The sequence below is a fragment of the Geotrypetes seraphini genome, chromosome 7, assembly GCF_902459505.1.
Source record: "Geotrypetes seraphini chromosome 7, aGeoSer1.1, whole genome shotgun sequence".
Classification (NCBI taxonomy): domain Eukaryota; kingdom Metazoa; phylum Chordata; class Amphibia; order Gymnophiona; family Dermophiidae; genus Geotrypetes; species Geotrypetes seraphini.
The window spans coordinates 193,597,029-193,621,666 of record NC_047090.1 but is presented as its reverse complement, the minus strand read 5'-3'; the positions used below and the strand labels follow the sequence as shown (position 1 = coordinate 193,621,666).

General features: G+C 46.6%; 1 protein-coding gene across 4 annotated transcripts in view; it reads right to left on the bottom strand.

The window, feature by feature from the left end:
* The window catches only part of MLH3 (mutL homolog 3), a 182,821-nt gene that overhangs the window by 62,180 nt on the left and 96,003 nt on the right, over nucleotides 1–24,638 (bottom strand). For all 4 annotated transcript variants that reach the window (XM_033952510.1, XM_033952512.1, XM_033952509.1 and 1 more), the window contains 2 exons: nucleotides 23,023–23,094; nucleotides 8,568–8,676 (listed from right to left, as the gene is read on the bottom strand). In XM_033952510.1, the coding sequence (XP_033808401.1) occupies nucleotides 8,568–8,676; nucleotides 23,023–23,094 (181 nt within the window). The remainder of the gene's footprint in view (nucleotides 1–8,567; nucleotides 8,677–23,022; nucleotides 23,095–24,638) is intronic.

The following is a 24,638-nucleotide window of genomic DNA, read 5'->3' as shown; positions in this document are numbered from 1 at the left end:
ATTTCCTTCTTACAGCTGCTGTAAGAAGGTAATTTAGATTCGCGGTTAAGGGCAGGGAGGTTTGTCGGACCAGGGCTGTTGTCGGTCGGTCGGGGAAGCGCCATAAAAGTAAGAGGACCTGGCCGGCTGTGCTACACCCGGGGCGGGGCGGATCGCCCTCCTCCCTTGGTAGCCACTCGAGCCACGAGGCTACTCCTCCTCACCTACCCTGCCTGCATTACAGAGCCGAACAGAAGTCTTCCCGACGTCAGCGCTGACGTCGGGAAGACTTCCGTTCGGCTCTGTGCTGCAAGCAGAGAAGGTAGGGAGAAAAGCCGCGCGACTTAGTACATCCAGCCCCGCAGGAACCCCGCGACCCTTGGAGGCGTCCCCACGGGATCCCCGCGACCCTAGGGGGCGTCCCCATGGGATTCCCGCGACCCTAGGGGACGTCCCCACGGGATCCCCGTGACCCGAAGGGGGAACCCGCAGGATGCCCGCGGGTCCCGTGGGATTCCCTTCGTCCCCGTTCCCGTGCAGCTCTCTACCTCCAACATCAGCGTTGACATCGGGAAGACTTTCGGTCGGCTGTGTGCTGCGGCAGGGCAGGTAGGGAAAATTCAAGGCAGTGGCGTTCCAATGGAGGGGGCGGTCCGCCCCGGGGCAGCCTTAGGGGGGGGTACAGAGCCGGCCAGATCCCCTTACCTTCTTGGCGCCTTCCCCCGACCGTCCGACAAAACTCCCTGCCCTGTAGCTGCAAATCTAAATTACCTTCTTATAGCAGCTGGATTCAGGTTAGGGAGGTTTGTTGGACCGGGCCTGTTCTGTTGTCGGGCGGGCGGGGAAGCGCCACGAAGGTAAGGGGCAGGGAGGGAGAAAGGAAGGAAAGGTGGAGTGGAGAGGAAAAGACGCTTAAGGGAAATAGGTAAAACTGAGGGGGGGAGAAGGACGCTGAAAGGACATGGGGAAGACAGAGGGGGGGAAAAGGACACAGAGGACAAGGGGAAGACAGAGGGGAAGGATACTGAAAGCACATGGGGAACACAGAGTGAGGAGAAGGACGCTGACAGGACATGGGGAAGATGGGGGAGAAGGACGCTTGAAGAAAATGGGGAAGACAGAGAGAGAGAAGGATGCTGAAAGGACATGGGGAAGACAGAGGGGGGAGAAGGATGCTGAAAGGACATGGCGTAGACGGGGGGGGAGAAGGACGCTGAAAGGACATGGGGAAGACGGGGGGGGAGAAGGACGCTGAAAGGACATGGGGAAGACAGAGGGGGGGAGAAGGATACTGAAAGCACATGGGGAAGACAGAGGGAGGAGAAGGACGCTGACAGGACATGGGAAAGATGGGGGAGAAGGACGCTGAAAGGAAATGGGGAAGAGAGAGTGGGGAGAAGAAGCTGAAGGGAAATGGGGAAGAGAGAGTGGGGAGAAGACGCTGAAGGGAAATGGGGAAGAGAGCGTGGGGAGAAGATACTTAAAGGAAATGGGGAAGAGAGAGTGGGGAGAAGATGCTGAAGGGAAATGGGGAAGAGAGAGTGGGGCAAAGACGCTGGTAGGGAAGAAGACAGAGATGCCAGACTATGGGGAGAGCGGAGGGAAGAAGATGGGTGTCAGACCAATTTGGAAGGGGGGAGAAAGGGAGAGGCACAGTAACAGAGCAAATGGAAGACACAGAGAGAAGAGAGATAGTGGATGGAAGGAATTGAATGACAACATGAAGAAAGCAGAAACCAGGCAACAAAGGTAGGAAAAAAATTATATTTCTTTTTTTTGCTTCAGGATAAAGTAGTATATTAGTTGTGTTGATAAAAATTTATAAACATTAGAGGCTCTGGTAGAAACCCGTTTACAAAGTATCTATTCTTCCCAATTAATATTTCCAAATTAATAAAGTCTCTCTGCTTATTTTTAAATGGGTTTCTACCAGAACCTTTAATTCAGTAGCATAATTAAATGAAATAACTATTTCTGAAGTTTATAGGGACGGGTGGGGACGGAGGGGATTCCTCGCAGGGACGGGCGGGGATGGAGGAATTCCTCACGGGGACGGGTGGGATTCCTCACAGGGATGGGTAGGACTTTGACGGGGACGGGTGGGATTTCTGTCCTCGCGCAACTCTCTAGTGGAGACCTCAATCGAGGAGTCGGAGGTCTAGTAGAGCTGGAAGGTGTCGATCGAGGCTTAGTTGAAGAAGGACACGCCTTAAAAGAGCTATGCCTGCAGGTATGCCTCAAGGTAGGTCTCAATCGACGAGAGTGGTGCCTGGAAGCAGGTCTCGAGGATTGAGGAGACTTGGCTTCGGAGATGGAAGCAGACGTTGCCACCAAGGAATGGATGGGGCTAGAAGCTGTTAATCGAAGCTCAGGAGGCTTGGTGGAGGAATCTCGATGCACTCCCAAAGACTCTGCTCCTTGTATGGAGTGTGAGGATTCCTGTTGAGGCGCTTGCAAAGAATCTGTTCCTTGCTTCAAGTGCATAGATGCCAGACCAGACACTCACATAGACTCTGCTCCCTGCACAGAGTGTGTTACTTCAGCCGGAGGCATAGGAAGAGGCTTGACCTTGCAGGAGTCTGCAGAATGCCCAGGCTGGATTAGAGTAACTAGCTTCGGTCCCATATTAGTTAGGAATTGAATGAACTGCTGCTCTAACATGGTCTGGAAAAAAGCCGGCAAAGATGGGTCTGCGTCTGAAACCGTACCACCTGCTTTGGCTGGAGGTTCCAAAGTGGAAGTGGAAATGTGCTTTGACTTGGAAGTCTTAGCAACCTTGATGATCACCGCTGGAACTTTCTGCTGAGCTATCTGACCTGAGGAACCAGGGGAAGATATAGCAGGTGTACTCGAAGTAAGAGCCGCCTCAAACAAGGAAGGCTTGATGATGCTCGAGGTCAGAGTCGTGGAGGCAGGAGTACCCTCGATAGAAGGTGGACCCGAGTCTGCTTTCGAAGACGAGGGTGTGACTGAAGAGTCCATCCTGAAAAGCTTTTCCACTAAAATTTGATGACGTTTACGGGCACTAGGTTGAAGAGTAGCACAGCGCTCGCATGACTTCGATTGATGGCCCGGCCCAAGGCAGTTGAGGCACCGATGGTGTGGGTCTGTGAGGGAAATCGCACACCGCTGCACTGGCTATATTTCTTGAAGCCCGTTGCTGGCCAGGACATAGGAGGGAAAATAGCAGCCGCAAAGTCAAAGCCCCTGGGCTGCGGCCGAGCGGCCTTCCCCTCGAGTCGACCGGAAGAAAATAAATTTTTTTTTAACTAGAAATAAAAGAATACAGCGACTCGTGAAGAAAACTAACACAAACTGCGGTGAGAGAAGGCACGAAGTAAGTAAGTTAAACACAGAGTCAAAGACAGACTTCTCGGCTCCACGGAAAACTGAGAACTGAGGAGACTCACCCTGCGCTGGGCGGGAAGGCACTCGCACATGCACGGTGCGGCTATCTCAAAACTTCTAAGTTTCTACAAGCAAGTCTGCTTGCGAGGCTTCCACATCCAGGCTCTGTCGATGACGTCACCCATATGTGAGAATAGGCTGCTTGTTTGTCCTTGGATAATATGGCGTATCAAGATTTCTTTTGAAAGTTTGAATGAGAATGCCATTCATGGGTAATTTTAATGAATCCCTAGGAGGATTAGGTATACCCAGTTCTTCCAAATACCCCTTAGAGTATTTTGAATCAGACTCCAAAGTGATGTTAAGGTCTTTACTCATTTGGCATAGAAATTTGGTAAAGGACACCGAAGAAGAGGGGTGACCCTGTTGAGGCGAAGGTGAACGAGAGCCCCTCGAAGTACCTCGCATAGCCGAGAAAGAAGGTGAAGCCTCTCTGGAATATTGATATCTGAGGTCTGAATCCATAGGCAAAGAAGCCAAGGAAAGACTGCTTCTGGAGTGAGCCGGAGAAGCGGAACGTTTCCATTTGGATGTAGCAGCTGGTAAAGAAAACCTCGCAGGAGAAGAGCTCAACTAACGAGAATGCTGTGGTTCTGCAGTAGATTTCATTGAGAAGGAAGCTGGTTGCCTCGAGGAGTCTCGATGCCTCAAGAAACAAGGTCTGTCTCGAGAAGAAGACCTGGGCCTCGATGAATGTCTTGAGAGATGGTGTGGAGATGAACTGTGCCTCGGAGAATGAGGTGAACTTGAATCCAGCCTCGAAATCAGCCTTGATGAAGAATGTCGAGGAGTCCTCGCCCTGTGCCTCGAAGAAGGCAATTCCTTAGGCGTAGAGATAGGGGTGGAAGTTGGAGATAGAAGTCAAGACATTGATAAGGATTCAGCTCCTTGTGCAGGTGTATCTTGAGGCACTCGCAAAGACTCAACTCCTTGCATAGCGTGCATAGATTGATCTTGAGACACTCTTAAGAACTCGACTCCTTGTATTACTGCTGAATGCTCAGACTGGACTGCAGGAAGCAGGGTCGAGGCAGGAGTTAATCTGGCAAGCATGTTACCAAACTCCTGATGCAGAATAACTTCCAACATACTCTGCAAAGCCGGCACCGAGACCACTGGATCTGGTACTATTGGTGTGGCTATGGACTCCAAGGAAGACGACCTCGAGGAAAAGTGTTGCCTCAATTTCAAGACACGTTTCCTGGATAACCTCGGACTCCCCGGTTCTAAAGGTGGCATGTCCTTAGGGGTTGGCTTAGCTATCTTACCTGATGGAAACACCGAGGATAATGGTGCCTCAGGGAAGATTTAGCTGATTTCCCCTTAAACAAAGAATTCCCAATCGAGGAAAGTTTCAAGTTTATTAAGGTTTGTTGTATACGCAATGTCAAATACTTCAATGCGTAAAACATTTTAAAAATAAAGGACAAAACAAAAGTTTTATACAATTAAATACATAGTATATACGTACAAATAAATAACTGGTACAAAAGGTAAAGGGGATGAACTACAATCTTTAAAGAAAATGAAGAAACATTTAGGGAAAACACATCTGGTGGGTAACAAAAAAAGATATAAGAGCAAAGATAAGCATAGAAAAGAAGGAAGAGAAGTTTGTGACCTATGTGTAGGTCTAATTAAAATTTAAGTTATCCTATCTATATCTCAAATGCATCCTTATACAAGAAACTTTTTAAAGAACTTCTACATTTTTCTAAAGAAGATTCATTGCGTAAGTAAATTGGAAATTTGTTCCAGAGCTGGGGTGCTATAACCGAAAAAATAGTAGATCTTCTGGTCCCTATTACTTTTAAAGAAGGGATTGTCAATAAATGCTGTTCTGTTGATCTAAGAGCCCTGAATGGTTTGATCGAGGTCGAGGTTGAAGATGTTGGTCCCGTACATGACTTTGCTGGAGTTGAGGTCGGGCCTGGAATCGGGGTAAAGGCCGATCCATTCTCTCAAATATTTTTTCAATCTGAATTCGACGTTTAAGGGCTCGATTTTGAAGTGTAGCACAGCGGGTGCACGACTCCAGATGATGATCAGGTCCTAAACACTGTATACACCACTTGTGTGGGTCAATGATGGAGATCGCGCGTTGACACCAGCTACACTTCTTGAATTCTGTGAACGGCCGGGACATAGAATGGAACACAGCCGTGGCGAAATTGAAGCCCACAAGCCGAAGCCGCGGAGTAGGCCCTGCCGTGACATGAGCAAAAAAAACAAACAAAACTTTAAAAAAATAAAAATAAAAATGAAACGTGCAAATAAACACAGCGATCCGGTAAAGAAAAAACACGAGCCGTGGTGTGAGAAGGCACGAGTAGAACTAACTCTCACGCAGAGCCTTGAAATGAGGGCTTCTCAGCTCTGCAGAAAACTTTGAACTGAAGAGACGCTGAGGAGACACACACCCTACATCGGGCGGGAAGGTACTCCTGAACTTTCTGAAAGTACTTCAAACAAGTCTGCTTGTGAAGCTGTCCGCATCGGGGCTCCATGGTTGACGTTACCCATATGTTGAGAATATGCTGCCTGCTTGTCCTGGGATAAATATGACGGTCTACTAGACACCAGAGCAGCAAAAATAGACCACCATCTCTCAAATCTGCTGACCACGACGCCTAATTACAAAACATTCAGGAAAGAACTGAAAACCATACTATTCAAGAAATTTGTCGAATGATCTAACCCACAGTTCTTCAACCGCCGGTCCGCGGACTGGTGCCGGTCCGCAAAAAAATCTTGCCGATCCGCAGAAGGATTCGGTCCCTGCTGCAACGAAAGGCCGGCGACAGCTGATTTGCAACTTCCTGTTGCAGTCGCTGTGCCGTGACTCCTGCCTTCCACCGCGTTTGCCTCCTGCCTTGTCTCCGCACCTCCAGACCAGCATCATCGAAGTGGGCCGGCCTAGCAAAGGCCCCGAGGCTGCCTCATGAAACCGCGCTAAACTACTGCTTAGGGGCAGCTCTGTGCCGAAGTTAAAAGTATACAGAGCTGCCGCTGTTGGTCTGGACTCTTGGGCCACTGAAGTAAGGCAAAGAGCAGCTTCCTGGAGGTCTCCCTTCCTCTCCCCCTTTTTTTTTCCTTCAAACGGCAACGGGCCCCAGCATCGACATCAATCATGTTCCACTGTTCCTTGCAAGCGGTTCTGCCTCAGCCAAAGCTTCCCCTCTGACATGAGCCACCCTCAGGGGAAAGAAAGTGACCCGCAAAGGTGAGGGGAAGGGGGACAGATGATGGAAGTTGGGGGGTGGGAGAGAGAGAGAGAAGGGGCAGATGATGGAATGGAGGAGATGAGAGAGAGAAGGGGACAGATGATGGAAGTGAGAAGAAGGGAGAGAGAGCAGAAGGCAGATGGATATCAGTTGAGAGGGGAGAGCAGATGCTGAATGGAAGTGGGGAAAGAACACATACTGGATGGAAGGAGGAGATAAATAGAGGGGGAAGAAAATAGTAAGATAATGGAGGGGTGAGGGAAAGGGGGTAACATGCTGTGGGTAGACACAGTGAAAAGAGGGAAACGGGACTAAATAGTAAGAAAGAATTTAAATTAGATGGAGGCAGAAAATAGAGAAGGAAGACCAGAGAAGAAAAGGGAAGAGAGAGCAGAGAATGATATCAGATCTGAGTGAAGGAAATGAGAAGAGAGGAAAGATGGCAGGGAAAGACAGACAGTGAATGGAAGGGGCAGATGCTGGACTGAAGAGACAGAGAAGGTTATCATGCCGCTGTACTGGGCCATGGTACGCCCTCACATGGAGTACTGCATCCAGCACTGGTCACCGTACATGAAGAAGGACACGGTACTACTCGAAAGGGTCCAGAGAAGAGCGACTAAAATGGTTAAGGGGCTGGAGGAGTTGCCGTACAGCGAAAGATTAGAGAAACTGGGCCTCTTCTCCCTTGAGCAGAGGAGATTGAGAGGGGACATGATAGAAACATTCAAGGTACTGAAGGGAATAGACTTAGTAGCTAAGGACAGGTTGTTCACCCTCTACAAGGCAGGGAAAACGAGAGGGCACTCTCTAAAGTTGAAAGGGGATAGATTCCGTACAAACGTAAGGAAGTTCTGTGGTAGAAAGCTGGAACGCTCTTCCAGAGGCTGTTATAGGGGAAAACACCCTCCAAGGATTCAAGACAAAGTTAGACAAGTTCCTGCTGAACAAGAACGTGCGCTGGTAGGGCTAGTCTCAGTTAGGGTGCTGGTCTTAGACCAGAGGGCCGCCGCATTCGCGGACTGCTGGTCATGATGGACCTCTGGTCTGACCCAGCAGTGGCAATTCTTATGTTCTTAGGGCAGACACTGGCTGGAAGAGAGTGAAAAGGCAATGAAAGCAGAAACCAGAGATGACAAAAGGTAGAAAAAAATAATTTTATTTCTATCTTGTGATTCAAATATATCAGATTTGAAATATGTATCTTGCTAGACATAACTGGGGAGTGCAAAGCCCAGGCAGTGCCTTTTTAGCTTCCAGCTGGCTTAGAGCTCTCTCTGACCAGGGGGCAGTTGCCCTAGTTCCACTCCCCTAACACCATTCCTGTCATGTGTGACTGTGGTATTCTGTTACATGATATTTGTGTAGCATTCTGTAATAATTTGGCTTATTCTGTTTTCTTGATAGTAGAGGGGATATATGTGAAGGGGAGGGGAGACAGGGGTTTTGTTGATCTTTGCCCTGTATTATTTGTATTTATAAAAGACAACTGTACAGAATATTGTTTCTTTTTATACTTTAATAAAATATGTTCAATATAAAATCATAACTATTTGAGGCTTGTGCGGATGGGATCAGATGGTTTGTGGGACCGACCTCGCGGGGACGGGGCGGCGATGGATTTTAAAAAAAAATTTCAGTCTTAGTAGTTTGCCGGTCCACGAAATAATTATTTTATTTCCGTCGGTCCATAGGTGTAAAAAGGTTGAAGAACACTGATTTAACCAACCTGTATCGACCATTCCCAGATCCCAACGCATACTATAGCTATCAACCTTGTAATCTCCCTGGGAATGCCCAGGCTAATTTCTTGTTGTAAACCACCTAGAACTGAAAGGTATTGGAGGGATAGAAGATATTAATGTAATGTAATGTAATTACATCCTCAATTTCTGCTCAGATGTCTCTTGTTTCTTGAAAGCATTCAGTAGAAACCATTTTCACCCCAATACCAACCTTAGAAGTCTCCTTTCCTCCTCGGTGACTTCAATCTGAAGTGGTGGGTACATTGTGGAAGAGAAAAACTTTTTCCTGCCAGACATGTCAGGTTGCAACTCATATGACTCTATCAGCAGAGAAAATAAAGAGTATCAGAAGAGCATTCACATATTCTCTAGGTTGTATGTACAAGAGGGGAATGTCATTGAGCCTCATCCCTGTCTACTAAATCAGTAGTACAAGTGTATAAAAACAAAAAAAGCATTTCTCTGTCTGCTAGGTTGTAGTCAGTAGTACTGTACTAGTGAAAGATCAAAAGAGCATTCCCAGTTCTATATGAACTGTGTTTGTAACAGCACCCCAGTAATAAGCAAACTTCTTTACTGTGTCTAGGAAGAAGTACTGGTGCATTTGAGTAAGAGAGCATACCCACCAAGATAGTGCCAGTTCTCTAGATGTTGAGGGAAGATTAGGTTCTTATCTTGATAATAATCTTTCTAGTAGAAAGGCAAACAAAGTCTTGAACCAATGGGTTATTCTCCATTAGTTGCAAGTTGTACAGAAGGCATCATCTACTTTTTTCTCTCTCCATCTCCTGCATCAATGAGCAGTGTTCTAGCTCCTCAGTTTGTACCAAAGCAGTTGACAATCACTATAAGGGAGAAATAAAAAAGGGCAGGATATGAGGAAACTTCTTGACCGAGATGACTGTGTTTCAAGTTTATTTAAAATTTCTTATACCGCCTAATCAAGCCTTCTAGGCGGTGTACAAAAAACGCCAAAACAATGCGCTGATTAAAATATAATATGAACAAAGACAAACCAAGGGAAATGACAATTTATAAAGACATTGATGAACCGGAACAAAAGGGAAGAAGGGTTGGAACTACAATTGATAGAAAGAGAGGGGAACTGAATCCAAGTGCTCTGCTCTCCCATGATTAAATTACAATCAATCAATTCCAAAAGGAACATAACTTAAAACAAGGTGGAAACAAACAAGCCTGAGTGCACCCAGCACTAACACTCTCCAATTACCAACGTGGCCTGCGTTTCATGGGGTTCAGTCTTCACCACTGCGTCAGGGTATTCTCTCACAGCAGCCCAATTTTTGTTTGGCGTTCAACAACCTGATCTGCTGTCCTGGGTTGTTGATCACCAAACTAAAATTGGGCTGCTGTGAGAGAATACCCTGATGCAGTGGAGAAGATTGAACCCCACGAAATGCAGGCCATGTTGGTCAATGGAGAGCGGCCAGAAATACATACTTTTTATTTTGTGATCGAAGGCACTTTATTGAGCACTGAATGCACTTTATCAAAACAACCAAAGATAAGTAGATTGCTTTACATTTTTTGCATATATAGGAGAGTCTGAAATCGTGAACAACTCTAACTGTGAGTAACAGTGTCCAAACTACTGTTCCTGATTTAGTCTTTTAGCAGGGAATGAAAATTATTATTATTTATTGAAGATACGTACGAGTGTAACATCAAGATATTTAAGAAGAAAGGATAAAATAAAGAAGAAAAAATAGAGGAAATAATAGAATAGAAGGATCAGAGAAAAAAGTAACTAAAGGATTTTTCAGCTGATGACTGAATAACGAGTTGGGTGAATATATCACCTTCTATGACCTGTATGGGTTAATGGCTCAAATCTGAGGCACTTTTCCCTTAAATAAATATTGAAATAGTGAAAATAAGAAGAAATAAAGAGAAAGAGAAGTGAATGCCTGTTAAATAGATTGATAATCAAAGTAGATTGTATGATTGTGATTATTACATAGAAACATGATGGCAGATAAAGGCCAAATGGCCCATCTAATCTGCCCATCCGCAGTAACCATTATCTCTTTCTCTCTGTGAGAGATTCCATGTGCCTATCCCAGGCTCTCTTGAATTCAGACACAGTCTCTGTCACTACTATCGACCCCAGCACTTGTAGATAGTGCCAAGCTGTAGGAGCTGACTGTTAGGATCTCTGAAATATGGTGCCTGAGTTTCAGTTTGCATGGCTCTGGAAGAAAAACATAGCCTTCTGCTGTGTTGAAACAAACCCCTAAGAACTCTAGGGATTTTGTCGGTTTCAGACAGCTCTTCTGAAAAATTGATAATCCACTTCAGGTCTTGCAGTAGGTGGATAACTTGCACCATTGCTTTCTTGCCAGCAGTCTTGCACTGAGCTCTGATCAGCCAATTGTCCAAGTAGGGATGCATCTGGATCTTCGCTTTGCATGGGCGTGCTGCTGCTACGACCATTATCTTGGTGAAATTGCGAGGCACGGTTGCCAGACCAAATGGGAACATCAAGAATTAGAAATGTCTCCTGAGAACATGAAATCTCAAGAATTTCCTGTGGTTTGGAAATATGGGAATTTGTAAGTAAGCCTCCATTAATCCAAAGAGACTAGAAACTTCCCCAGAGCCACTGCAGCTAGGGCTGTACGGTTTCAATCTGGAGTTGGGGCACTTTCAATGCTGCATTGACAGACTTCAGATCCAGGCTTGATCTCCAGTCGTCTGAGTCCTTCTTGTGCACGATAAAGTATATGGAGTATCTGCCCAAGCTTTAATCTTCGGTCGGTACGGTTTATAAAGTTCAAATATTCAGTAGCCATTGCATAATTGCTCAGACCTTGAAATCCTTTTCTGTCCATCCGGTCAGGAAATCCACAAAGAGATCCAGCAGAAGACAATAAAACTTGAGCTTAAAGCCCTCTCTACCAGGCAGCTCACTTAAAAGGGAACTACTCCCCATCATAGGGTCCTCTTCAACATATATGTATTTTAGGCGACGCTTAAAAACACCTGTTCAATAATTTCATAGCAAAGCATTAACTCTGTGTTCTCTCCGCGTCTCACTCATCCCCCCCAAATGACTAACTGCTCCTCGTATTTGTACTGTACTGATTATACTGTACTGATTATATCTGCATTACCTTGCATTTCTTAGCATTAAATTTTAGCTGCCAAATTTCAGAACATTTTCAAGTTTCACCAGGTCTTTCTTCAGTTATTAACTCTATTGCAGATTTTGGTATCATCCGCAAAGAGGCAAATCTTACCCAACAACACTTCAGCAATATCATTTATAAAAATGTAAAAAAGAACAGGCCCAAGAACAGAACCTTGAGGCATACCACTGGTAACATCCCTTTCCTCAGAGCAATCTTCATTGATTACTACCCTCTTGTCACCTTTCACTCAACCAGTTCTTGACCCAGCCCATCACTTTGGGACCCATCCTGAGGGCACTCATTTTATTTATTAGACGTCTGTGTGGAACACTGTCAAAGGCGTTGCTAAAATCTAAATACACCATATCTAGCGCACATCCTCTATCCAATTCTCTGGTCACCCAGTCAAAGAAATTGATCAGATTTGTCTGACAAAACATACCTCTAGTGAATCCATGTTGCCTCCGGTCCTGTAATCTACAAGATTCCAGAAACTTGACCATGGTCTATTATGTGGCAAAGAGTTAGCGCGATGAACTGCCATACTAACCCATGAGGTTGTCCATCCCCTTATCAAAGAGCATTTGGTCCTAGAAAGGTAGCCTGGGGGTAAACATCATTCTCTGACAACAGAGCCTGACACAATTTGGCATGGCAGGTGCATGCAACCAAAGTAGCCACAACCACTGCTTTTAGTCCCAAAGCCATGGCCTTGATTGCCTTTTAAGGAGGACTAAATCCACCCTTCGGCTGTCCTCGCTGGGATTCAAGGGTTCTGTTCTCTCCTGGTTTTCTTCCTATCTCTCCCATCGTACTTTCAGTGTATGTAATGGTAGATCCTCCTCCACTGCTATCCCACTGTCTATTAGTGTACCTCAAGGCTCTGTCTTGGACTCTCTCCTCTTCTCCATATATACCCGCTCTCTCGATATGCTGATCTCCTCCCATGATTTTCAATATTCTGATAACTCCCAGATCTACCTGTCCACACCAGATCTCTCTACAGAAATTCAGGTCTGAGTCTCAGCTTGCCTGTTTGACATTGCCACTTGGATGTCTCACAGCCATTTAAAACTGAATATGGCTAAAACCACACTCTTTATTTTTCCACTTAAACCCACCTTCCCCCTCCTGCCATTCTCTATTTATGTGGATAACACTCTCCTCCTCCCTGTTTTGTCAGCTCGCAACCTTGGGGTACTCTTTGATTTCTCTCACTCCTTCTCCACTCAGATCCAACAAACCGCTGTCACTTCCTCCTCTATAATACCAAAATCTGACCTCTCTCTGAGCACACTACCAAAAGCCTCATCCACACTCTCATCATCTCTTGCTAAGACTCCTGCAACATACTTCTTTCAAGTCTTCCACTCAACCATCTCTCTCCCCTTCAATCCGTTCAAAATGCTACTGCCTGACTCATATTCCGCGAGAGCCACCATGGTCACATTACCCCTCTCCCTCAAGTCACTTCATTAGCTCCCCATCCATTTTCAAATATAGTTCAAACTCCTCTTATTGATTTACAAGTGTAGTCCCTCAATATCTCTCCTCGTTTATCTCCCCCTATGCGCCCCCCCCCTCATGAACTTCGCTCATCAGGTAAGTCCCTCTTATCTGTACCCTTCTCCTCCACCGCTATCTCCTCAATCCATCCCTTTTTTCTTGCCACATCACATGCCTGGAACAAACTGCCAGAGTAAATACGTCATACTCCGTCTCTAGCAGTATTCAGATCCAAGCTAAAAGTCCACTTTTTTGAAGCTACTTTCAACACTTAACCCATCATATCATTCCTTCTGCTAAAAACTCCCCAACACTGAGATATCCTGTCTATCTAAATTTGATTACAAGCTATTCTGAGCAGGGACCATCTATTGAATATTAAATGTACAGCGCTGCGTACACCTTTCAGCGCTATACAAATGGTGATAGTAGTAGCAGTAGATCAGACTTGTGAATCCTTTAAAATCATTTTGAGCTGGACAAACAGCTGCCGAAAATCAGGAGCCATCAGATATAACTTCATCATAGTCCTGGTCATCCACAGAGGGCTTTCAAGAGTCTCACAATGCTCCATCAGCATCTTGTAATATTAGGATGCGAAGGGAAAAAATTATGGTCTGAGCCTCAGAGCTTCTTATGACCAAAAGCTGAGTACCAAGGACTGTGAGATTTCAAGCTTCAATTCCTGCAAAGATTCCATAATGATCTCTAGTGAAGCCATCAACTTAAAAATAGGCTCACCATCGGGTCCTTCTCCTGGCCCAGGGCTCCCACAGACTCCTGGCTGGTAGCCCCCATCTGGGATCCTGAATCCTCCAAATCTGGGGGATTCAGACTTAGGGATTAAAGGCATTGACTCCGACTCCCAGTCATTCTCCGACTTGACCTCTGGTTCCTGTAGTGAACATTAAGCAGGGAAACTGCACTCAGAGGAAATTCCCCCTGCGCAACCTCTGGCGCGACCACAGATAGTGCAGGCAGATCATGATAATTCAGATAGTCTGCGAACCTTAAACTCACAAAATCAGGAGTAAAGCCCTGTACATGATGTCCCGAGGACCTCTGCATGGACTAACCTTGTCTCCTTGTGGGCCCAATGGCATCTGCGCTTCGCTGAATCTGCCAAGGGCTCTAGGAGAGATTTTTTTTACCCAAAAACTGAGCTACCTGCAATTCTGTTGCCCTTGAGGGACCAGAGGAGGCTATGTTCAGCGCTCCTGCACCCCCACCCGGACATGTGGAACATGGAAGCTCCTCAGCTGACTATCCAGTGCAAATCTGGCATGAATCTAGTTAAAACAGCCTGAGGAGTCCATCTATATCGATTTTAACCAAAATCTAGGTGTGTTGAGGTAGATAGAGGCTTTTCAAACAAAATCAGGAAATCCAAGATGCAGCAGAATTTTAGCACCATAAAATGTCCTAGGGAAGCTGCATAAAAAAAAACAAAAAAAATTCAGAAAAGTGTTTTTATGGAAGTAGGGGGATCCAAATACTAGCCCCAGAAACCCTCAAAACTGCAATTCTGTTGCAGTTCTTTGGGTATGGTGCCTGTTTCAGCTGAAAACTGCAGCTGGGGAATGGGAAGACTTCTCCCTTAGACAAGCATGTAAAAATAATTCAGATGGTTGTTCTTCGGGCTGCCAGTCAGATCCTAAGAGAGCCTGAGACCCCAGACCCCCTCTGCTTCTCAGGTGTCTCCTTGGTGGGGGGGACGACGACATAGCCACCACCCAAAAGTGTTATCCAGTTTATTAGCCTCCCTAATTTCTGATAACATTTCAGCATCTGTCCTTTTCATCCTATCACTATCCTTTTCCCCTTTACACATGGGATTTCTAACCATAGGGATTCCAACGAAAGATTAGGTTACTTACCTCTGCTAATCTTCTTTCTTGTAAATATCCTCTGGAATCTACGCCATAGGGTTATTTATCTCTTCCAGCCTTAAAATTGTAGGGAACTCCAAACCAATGTCTAGCCACTCCCTCTGTGGTCATCCCCTGTTACTCATCCCTGGATATTCAGTTAGTACACAAGCCAGGTAGATCTATATCAGTAAAACAGGAAACAAAAGAAAAGAGAGAGGGGGTGTGGGGGACTCCTCGCTACACATCAAATCTGCTCATGAATAACAATTTCAAAACAATTAGAGCCCTAAGGCCAAACATTGTATAACCAGCAAATTTAACATTAAACAAATGGAAAACAGCATAAATTTGGATAAAGGAGACACAGCCTGAGGGGTCAGAAGGGGAAACCACCCAGGAACCCTTCAAACCCAAGTATGGCATTCACAATTAGTCATGTCAAAGAAAGAAATCCAGTTTACCAATCACTGGGCATGCGATCTGCGAATCGGACAGAAAACAGGGTGGGTTTGTAAATTCCAGAGGATATTTACAAGAAAGAAGATTAGCAGAGGTAAGTAACCTAATCTTTCATTCTTGTACGATACCTTTGGAATCTACACCATAAGAACATATCAAAGCAGTCACAGCACATTGGGGGGGGGGCACGATGAGCCCGCCGCCAGGACTGAAGCCCCCAAAACTTCATCTTGCTTTGCCACCACATGAAGCCGGTAAAACTCCGTGAAAGAATGCCGAAAGGCCCAAGTGGCCGCCCTACAAATCTCCTCAAGAGAAACAGCTGATGATTCAGCCCAAGAAGAAGCTATTCCTCTGGTAGAATGAGCTTTCACCCCAAGGGCTCGGTACTTGGACCTGTGCTCTTCAACATATTCATAAACGATCTGGAAATGGTTACGACGAGTGAGATGATTAAATTTGCATATGATATGAAGTTATACAGAGTAGTGAAGACGCAGGGGGGATTATGCAGATCTGCAGCATGACATAACCATGCTCGAGAAATGGGCAGCGACATGGCAAATGAGGTTCAACGTGGATAAGTGTAAGGTAATGCATGTTGGAATCAAAAATCCCACACACGAATACAAGATGTCCGGGGCAGTACTAGGAGAGACCCCCCAGGAAAGAGACCTGGTAGTACTGGTCAACAAGTCAATGAAGCCGTCTGCACAATGCGCAGCGGCAGCGAAAAGGGCGAACAGAATGCTAGGAATGATTAAGAAAGGGATCACGAACAGATCGGAGAGGGTTATCATGCTACTGTACCAGGCTATGGTACGCCCTCACCTGGAATATTGCTTCCAGCACTGGTCGCCATACACGAAGAAGGACATGGTACTACTCGAAAGGGTCCAGAGAAGAGCTACTAAAATGGTTAAGGGGTTGGAGGAGTTGCCGTACAGTGAGAGATTAGAGAAGCTGGGCCTGTTCTCCCTTGAAAAGAGGAGACTGAGAGGAGATATGATCGAAACATTCAAGATAATGAAGGGAATAGACTTAGTGGATAAAGACAGGTTGTTCACCCTCTCCAAGGTAGAGAGAATGAGAGGGCACTCTCTGAAGTTAAAAGGGGATAGATTCCGTACGAACATAAGGAAGTTCTTCTTCACCCAGAGTGGTGAACTGGAATGCTCTTCTGGAGTCTGTTATAAGGGAAAACACGCTCCAGGGATTCAAGACAAGGATGGACAAGTTCCTGCTGAACCGAAACGAACGCAGGTAGGGCTGGTCTCGGTTAGGGCACAGGTCTTCGACCTGGGAGCCACCGCGTGAGCAGACTGCTGGGCGCGATGGACCACTGGTCTGACCAGCAGCGGCAATTCTTATGTTCTTCTTTCCTGCTGACACATAGGCAGCGGCAATTGCAGTACGGATCCATTGAGAGATGGTAGCCCTAGAAGCAGGTCAACCCCTTTGGGCAGGACTCACCAGCACAAACAGAAAATCTGAAAGACAGAAGTCCTTCGTGGCCTCCAGGTATCTCAGAAGTAGAAGCTGCACATCCATAGACCGTAAAACATGGTCCTTGGACTCTGAGCCCAATGGAACCAAAATGGGCAGCCTAACTTCCTGATTTAACATGGAACGCTGAAACCACTTTCGGAAGAAAGGAAGGCACAGTCCTCAAGAATACCGCAGAATCCATTATGTGGCGAAAAAGATCTCTGCACGAAAGAGCTTAAAGCTCCGATACTCTATGTGCTAAAGTGACCGCTACAAGGAAAACGGTCTATGGAAACTCCGAACCATTAAGAAATATTTTGATGTAGCATCATTCTGCTTGTTAGTCCAGTCTTCTATATTAAGTACCCTTGACTATTGTAACATAATTTACCTGGGTGCCTATAAGAAAACTTTTAGAAGATTACGAGTGGTACAAAATTCAGCTGTACAGTTGATTTTCAGTTTGAAAAAAATGGGAGAACATCAGTCCCTATTATTAAAAATTACATTGGTTGCCAATGGAGGCAAGAGTCCTGTTCAAATTTGCCTGTATCTGTTTTAAATCAATCTTTGGTATGTCTCCAATTTACCTTGTTTCCCATTTCTTCCTGGATCATTCCAACAAGCCCACATGTAGAGTACATTTATTTGCATATCCTACTGTAAAATCCAGTTGTTTCAAGAGATTTTTTTGATAGAACTCTTGCTTTTCAGGCAGCCAAAATGAATGACTGGCTTGGTAAAATGATTCCATGTGTTTCATCTTACTATTCCTTTTGAAACTTATTAAAAACACAATTATTTAATAGATTTGTAACCTAAGTTTTTCACTATTTGCTTATTATGTATTTTCTTATGATCTGTATAAGTCACTAACTGATCAATTTCTCTTGTTGTAAACAGCCTAGAACTGGCATGGTCTGGTAGTATATAAGAATAAAGTTGTTATTCTTATTCTTATTATTATCTTTCAGAGAGATCTGATCCAGAGTTTCGTGGAGTGAACGAGCCAATGTGTGGAGAACCAAGTTCAAATTCCACGTTGGACAAGGCAACTGCAAAGGAGGCTTCAGTCTCCCCGCCTCTCGCAGGAAGCGGGCAACGTCCAGGTGAGACGCCAGTGAATCCCTGAGAGCAGTGGGACCCAAACAGGAGAGTCTCGCAAATGGAACACGTTGCGATGAAACTGCAAGTCTCTTCCTGAGATCAGCCTACATGAAAACCAGGACCTGTGCCACTGAGGGGACCCAGGGATCCACCTGAATACTCTCCCACCAAGCCTGAAAGCACTTCCAGGCTTTTGCAGAGGCTGACCCAGTGGAATTCCACTTACTCTACAAGAGTGTAGTGATGACAGCAGACGAATAGCCCCTAGCAGTCAATGCCGCGCGCTCAAGAGCCAAGTCGTAAGACCAAAGCGGTCCGGATCTTGGGGCGCTATGGGGCCCTGCATGAGCAGCCGTAGATGGCAAATAAGTCGCAGACCCCTCTCTATGCTCAACCATACCAGGTCTGCATTCCACGGTCTCCTGGGCCAGTCTGGGGTCACCAGGATCACCTGGCCCACATGAGAGGCCACTCGGCGCAGAATGCGTCCTATCATGAGTCACTGAGGCAAGACACAGAGGAGCTCTTCCCTGGGGCCAAGGCTGTACCAAGGTGTCCAACCCTTCAATGCTGAGCTCACTGCGGCGGCTGAAGAATCTGTCCGCCTTCCATTTCCTGGAGGACGCCATCATATGGAAGGATGGGTGGTCCCACTGCCGGACTATGGACTCGAACACTAGCCTGGACAGGGACCATTCTCCCGGGTTCAGAATCTGTCGACTTAGAAAGTCTGCCGAATGTTGTCGACATGAGATGCGGACAAGGCCACCAGATGCTTTTCTGCCCAGGAAAAGAGCATCCGAGCTTCCAGGCTCAGTAGGGGACTCTTTATGCTTCCAGATCGCCCGAAGTGCCAGGCGATTGATCGACCATCTGCTCTCCAATGCAGACCACCGGCCTTGCACCGGGACAGACCTGCAAACTGCCCCCCAGTCGTCAGGAGCACCCAGGCCAAGACTCACAGAAGAAGCCCTCTGTCCAGAGTCACAGGACTCAGCCACCACAGTAGGCTGCTGCATGCCGCCGCCTTCCAAGGCAGTGGCACACTCAGCGGATCCCTCTGGGGATTCCATCGAGTCAACAGGGCCAGCGGAAGAGGCCTGAGCCATGCTCTGGCTCATGGAATCACATCTATGGACGTAATCATGAGACCCATTACCATGCTGGACGAGGCTTAGAACCGGCTAGCACCTTAGGCTTACGGTCCTGAACACTGGCCGTGAGATCATCCTGACCCTGGCCAAACAAGAGCAAACCTTTGAAAGGCAACCTGCTCAGTGTAGCCTTGGAAGAAGAATCACCCGACCATTGGCGAATCCACAGCATACGCTGGGCTGAGACTGAAAAAGCTCCAAACTTAGCAAAAAACCCTACATCATGTCTTAGAGGGCATCTGCCAAAGAATTCACCCCCTGTAATCAGGAAGTCTAGATTCCGAAGGACAACCTCCTTGGGATCCTGGCGTAGCTTGGTGTGACATGCATGGGCAACAAAGGAAGTGGCCGCTGTAGCTCTCACCCCCGCGGAATCGAGAAGGCGCTTGAGGATGAAATCCACTCGCCTGTCCTGCACATCTTTCAGGACAATCCATCCATCAGAGGGCAAAGAAGTGCACTTAATGGCCTGAGCCACAACCAAAACTTATTTCGGTGGAGCCAGACATTTGGTGAATTCCAGGTCCATGGGAAACAATCATGCCATGGTCCTAGCACATTTAAGGGGACCCTCTGGGGATTCCCAGACCTCTGAGAGTAACCCATCCAAATCTGGATTGTCCAGAAAGGAGGTGTACAGCGGACGCTGATCACTCATAATGGAACATTCTGCCTGTTCCCGATGGTCTGAAATCAGATTTAGGGACCTAAGGGACTCAGAAATAACATCAGGCAGGCAGCTAGATTTAAACAGCCAGGTCATCCCCAAGAGCTTGGGACCCGCTGTCAGTAGGATCACGAAGATCCTCTAGATTAGCCACATTGGCGGATGCCACTGAAAAAACCTGCAACAGCAAAGGTCCAGAAACCAAAGCAGAAGCGTTGGCGGGAAACGCCCATCTGCTCTTCTGTGTTCCTGAAATAGAACACAGAGACATGCTGGAATCCAGAGGAGGGGCAGATCCCAGCTGCTGCACTAGATTCTGAGAGAAAGCAGGCATAGTCTTTTTAAACTAGAAAAGCCTGATACCTCATATTTACAAATTCTGGGGGAAAATATTTGCCTGTGGTAAGGGCCGCTCTGCATGCCTAAGATTCAGAGAGCTTAGCAGATTTGTGAGACTTTTACCCATAACTTTTACCCATAACTGCGCTTCGCGGAAGCGCCCTCCGCACCATTCTTAGGCACCCCGGACGTGTCATTTACATCTCCGGTCGAAATGGAGGTAAGCAGGGCCTCTTCGGAGGGCAGCATGGAATTTGCGCACGCTTCGCCCCCTTGCGGCCCGCAGTGCACGATACACGGCTGCGAATCCGGCAGCCAACTGCCGCAAATATGGCAAGAATCTGTGCCATCCTGTCCTGTGATATTGCTGAAGGGTTAGAAGGAAAAGTGTGCTTTTTTGCAGATGATACCAAGATTTGTAACAGAGTAGACACCGAAGAGGGAGTGGAAAATATGAAAAAGGATCTGCAAAAGTTAGAGGAATGGTCTAATGCCTGGCAACTAAAATTCAATGCAAAGAAATGCAGAGTAATGCATTTGGGGATTAATAATAGGAAGGAACCGTATATGCTGGGAGGAGAGAAGCTGATATGCACGGACGGGGAGAGGGACCTTGGGGTGATAGTGTCCGAAGATCTAAAGGCGAAAAAACAGTGTGACAAGGCAGTGGCTGCTGCCAGAAGGATGCTGGGCTGTATAAAGAGAGGCGTAGTCAGTAGAAGGTGTTGATGCCCCTTGTACAGGTCATTGGTGAGGCCCCACTTGGAGTATTGTGTTCAGTTTTGGAGACCGTATCTGGCGAAAGACGTAAGAAGACTTGAGGCGGTCCAGAGGAGGGCGACGAAAATGATAGGAGGCTTGCGCCAGAAGACGTATGAGGAGAGACTGGAAGCCCTGAATATGTATACCCTAGAGGAAAGGAGAGACAGGGGAGATATGATTCAGACGTTCAAATACTTGAAGGGTATTAATGTAGAACAAAATCTTTTCCAGAGAAAGGAAAATGGTAAAACCAGAGGACATAATTTGAGGTTGAGGGGTGGTAGATTCAGGGGCAATGGTAGGAAATTCTACTTTACGGAGAGGGTAGTGGATGCCTGGAATGCGCTCCCGAGAGAGGTGGTGGAGAGTAAAACTGTGACTGAGTTCAAAGAAGCGTGGGATGAACACAGAGGATTTAGAATCAGAAAATAATATTAAAGATTGAACTAGGCCAGTTACTGGGCAGACTTGTACGGTCTGTGTCTGTGCATGGCCGTTTGGAGGAGGATGGGCAGGGGAGGGCTTCAATGGCTGGGAGGGTGTAGATGGGCTGGAGTAAGTCTTAACAGAGATTTTGGCAGTTGGAACCCAAGCACAGTACCGGGTAAAGCTTTGGATTCTTGCCCAGAAATAGCTAAGAAGAAAAATTAAAAAAATAAAATAAAATAAAAATTTTTTAAAATTGAATCAGGTTGGGCAGACTGGATGGACCATTCGGGTCTTAATCTGCCGTCATCTACTATGTTACTATGAGAAGGCCATCTATGAAGTTTGGAGCAAAAACGAAGCTCCTAAGGTCAAAAATATACTTTAAAAAGTTTTAAAGAAAATCCAAGATGGCCACCACAGGTGCCCATTTTGCCCTAAAACAGCCCGGGAAAATCACAGGGAACCCAGCGATTTTACAGGTGGTGGTGGTGTTGGTGGTGGTGGGGGGGGGGGGGTAGGGCATGCAGGGAAACCACCCAAAACCCTCTTTTTAGGACCGTCTAAAATCGCCAATCCAGCGTGCACAGACACAATGGCAGGAGCTGCATAGAACAGAATAGCAGGCAAGCTTGCAAGGAGCATGCAAGGAGATCAGTACCTCAGGAACTGAAAAAAAACTGGATTTCAGGTCTTCCGGCCGCCTCACCTTCCCTGCCACCTCAGTCAGTGACTACCAGGACCTCTCAGGGCAATTAGGGAAGACATGTGGTCCAGTCCCGTTCCTGGTCGTGCCTCCATGGGACCGTGCAGACTGTGCTGTACCCCTTAGCAAACAAACCCAGGGTGAGAAGGCTCCCGATCCCGAAGCCCAATCTGACCTGAGGGCTGCCCAGGGGGCTTACTACAATGATACTAACAGGTAACCCCCCAGAAGTAGACTTTCAGAAAATCTGCGATCTCCCACTAAAGGATTTCCCCACAGGATGAATCCGCAGCACCAGGGCAAAACCCACGCCAAGAACAAATCAATTGACTAGAAATTTTACAAAAACAATAAAGCACGAGCAGAAGAGATAGCCCCTATAGTTAAGGCTGTACGAAATGAAACTGAATATCCAGGGGTGAGTAACAGGACATGACCACAGAGTGGCTCGAAATTGGTTTGGAGTTTCCTACAGTTTTAAGGCTGGAAGAGATATGGTGTAGATTCCAGAGGTATTGTACAAGAAGGTGTGTTTCTGCTCCTGTAGAATTTTCAGTCTATTCAATTCAAGGCCCTTCTTAACATGTAACGCTATGCCTCCATCAATTCGTTCCACCCTATCACTGTAGCCTCCCCACACATTGCATCAACAACACTAGTGCAGAGCATTCACAACACTTTCAGGCTGCATCAGGATCTGAAAAGTGTTACCCATAGATGCCAACTTTTGACAATGGTTGGGGGTAATAAATGCACAACCCTGGGCTTACTGGAGGAATTTGTTCAATACCACAGAGTTGGCAGAACAGCACAGACGCATGATGGTCCTCAAAATTCCCTCCCACTGGCAGCCTCAGCAGTGCTGATACACAGATCAGAAAAACTTTTGTGGCATCGGAAAACATTTTTACCACCTTCCCAAGAGCTCCATCAGCAGTGCTAGTATATGGAGTCAGAAAAGCTGCCCCCAACCTGATTAGCTTCTGTATGAACAGGACAGAGCATACAATCTCCCAGTAACTTTCTTACCTGTGATAAGTTGCTCCAGGCGGATGCGTTCATGTGCTGCATGCTGATCTACCAGTACCAGCAGATTCCCATCTAGGTAGAAACATAAGAAAAATACTATTTCCAGCATCAAGTTCCGTTCTACTTGGAGGTCACCTATTTATACTGTCAGCGGCCTATAAAAAATACAAACTGTCTTGACAATAGCATGGGAACAGAATTTTAGCCAAAGCCTCTCTGCAGAGAAGAAAGAAAACTCTTTGGGGGTAAGCCAAGGTTGGGGAGTTGATATGCTCTACAGGAGGAATGGGTTAAGCCTGGTGAAAATGTCCAAAGCTAAAGAAATTTTAGCGATGTAACAAAAAATTTTCAGAGAAGATGGATAGGTTAATTGACTGGAGATATTATACTATATTAGAGCCCTCTATCCCGCCAAATCCCTTAAGAAATGATTTGCATCTTTGTGAATGATAACAAAATCTGCAACAGACACCCCTGATAAGGTTTTGCATGCAATATCTTTGTATTCATGTGCCCTGTTTATGTGGTGCATTATTAAATGTATTTTGAGCTTAATAAAGCAAAAATAAAAACCCTATTAATCTATAAAGTTATTATTATTAATATTTAGTGAAACGTATTGGAGACATCCAAAGCCCTGTCCACCTAACTCATGTCTATCCATTGCCCAAACCATGCTCAAAAGTAGACCTGCTTTACAATGCCTATAAGACCTAGTTTTACAATTGCTGGAATACCTGGGAGTTCTCTTTGACATGGCATCAGGGGAGGGAGGAAGAGAATGGGAACAGGGTGCAAAGTCTGGCAGGGCAGGAAAGGGAGGGGGGCTGAGTGAAGAGCCCAGAAGGGTAGAGCAGTGAGGAGGGCTGAGTGTAGAACCTTGGTTTATATTCGCATTAACCTTCAGCACAGTTACTTATCGTAACAGGTGTTATCCAAGGACAGCAGGCAGATATTCTCTATATGTGGGTGACGTCATCCACGGAGCCAGTGGCGTACCAAGGGGGGGGGGGGCGGGAGGGGCGGTCCGCCCCGGGTGCCAGCCCTGAAGGGGTGCTCCCGGCCTTGCCGTTCAGTCCCCCCACACCCCCGAAGGACCGCTCGCCCCACTGACCTTCCTGCACCACCTGTGAAGCAGCAAGCAGCAGGATCGCGAGGTCAGCTATCCCTGAGCTGCTTGGGCGCTGCTTCCTGCGCCACGGTCCCGCAGGACGTCAGAGGAGGGGAGGGGCGGGAACGCGGCGCAGGAAGCAGCGCCTAAGCAGCGCAGGGATAGCTGACGTCGCGATCCTGCTGCGGCTGCTTCATAGGTGGTGCAGGAAGGTCAGTGGGGCGAGCGGTCCTTCGGGGGTGGTGGTGGTGGGGACTGAACAGCCCTTTCTGGAAACGTCAATCGCTCCTCCTAAACTTACTTGCTCCACTTCATCACTGACGCTGAAACCGTGGATTGAAGACAAAGTTTTATTTTATTTTTCTTTCCAGCTTATGATTTATCTTTAATCTTATCTATTGTTTTGCCTTTTGTCTTTGTTTTGTTCTATTTCTATCATTTAAATTTCTCCAGAATTCTACTGTTCAACGGCTCCCCCTTCTGCTTCTATTCCTTTCTCTCCTCT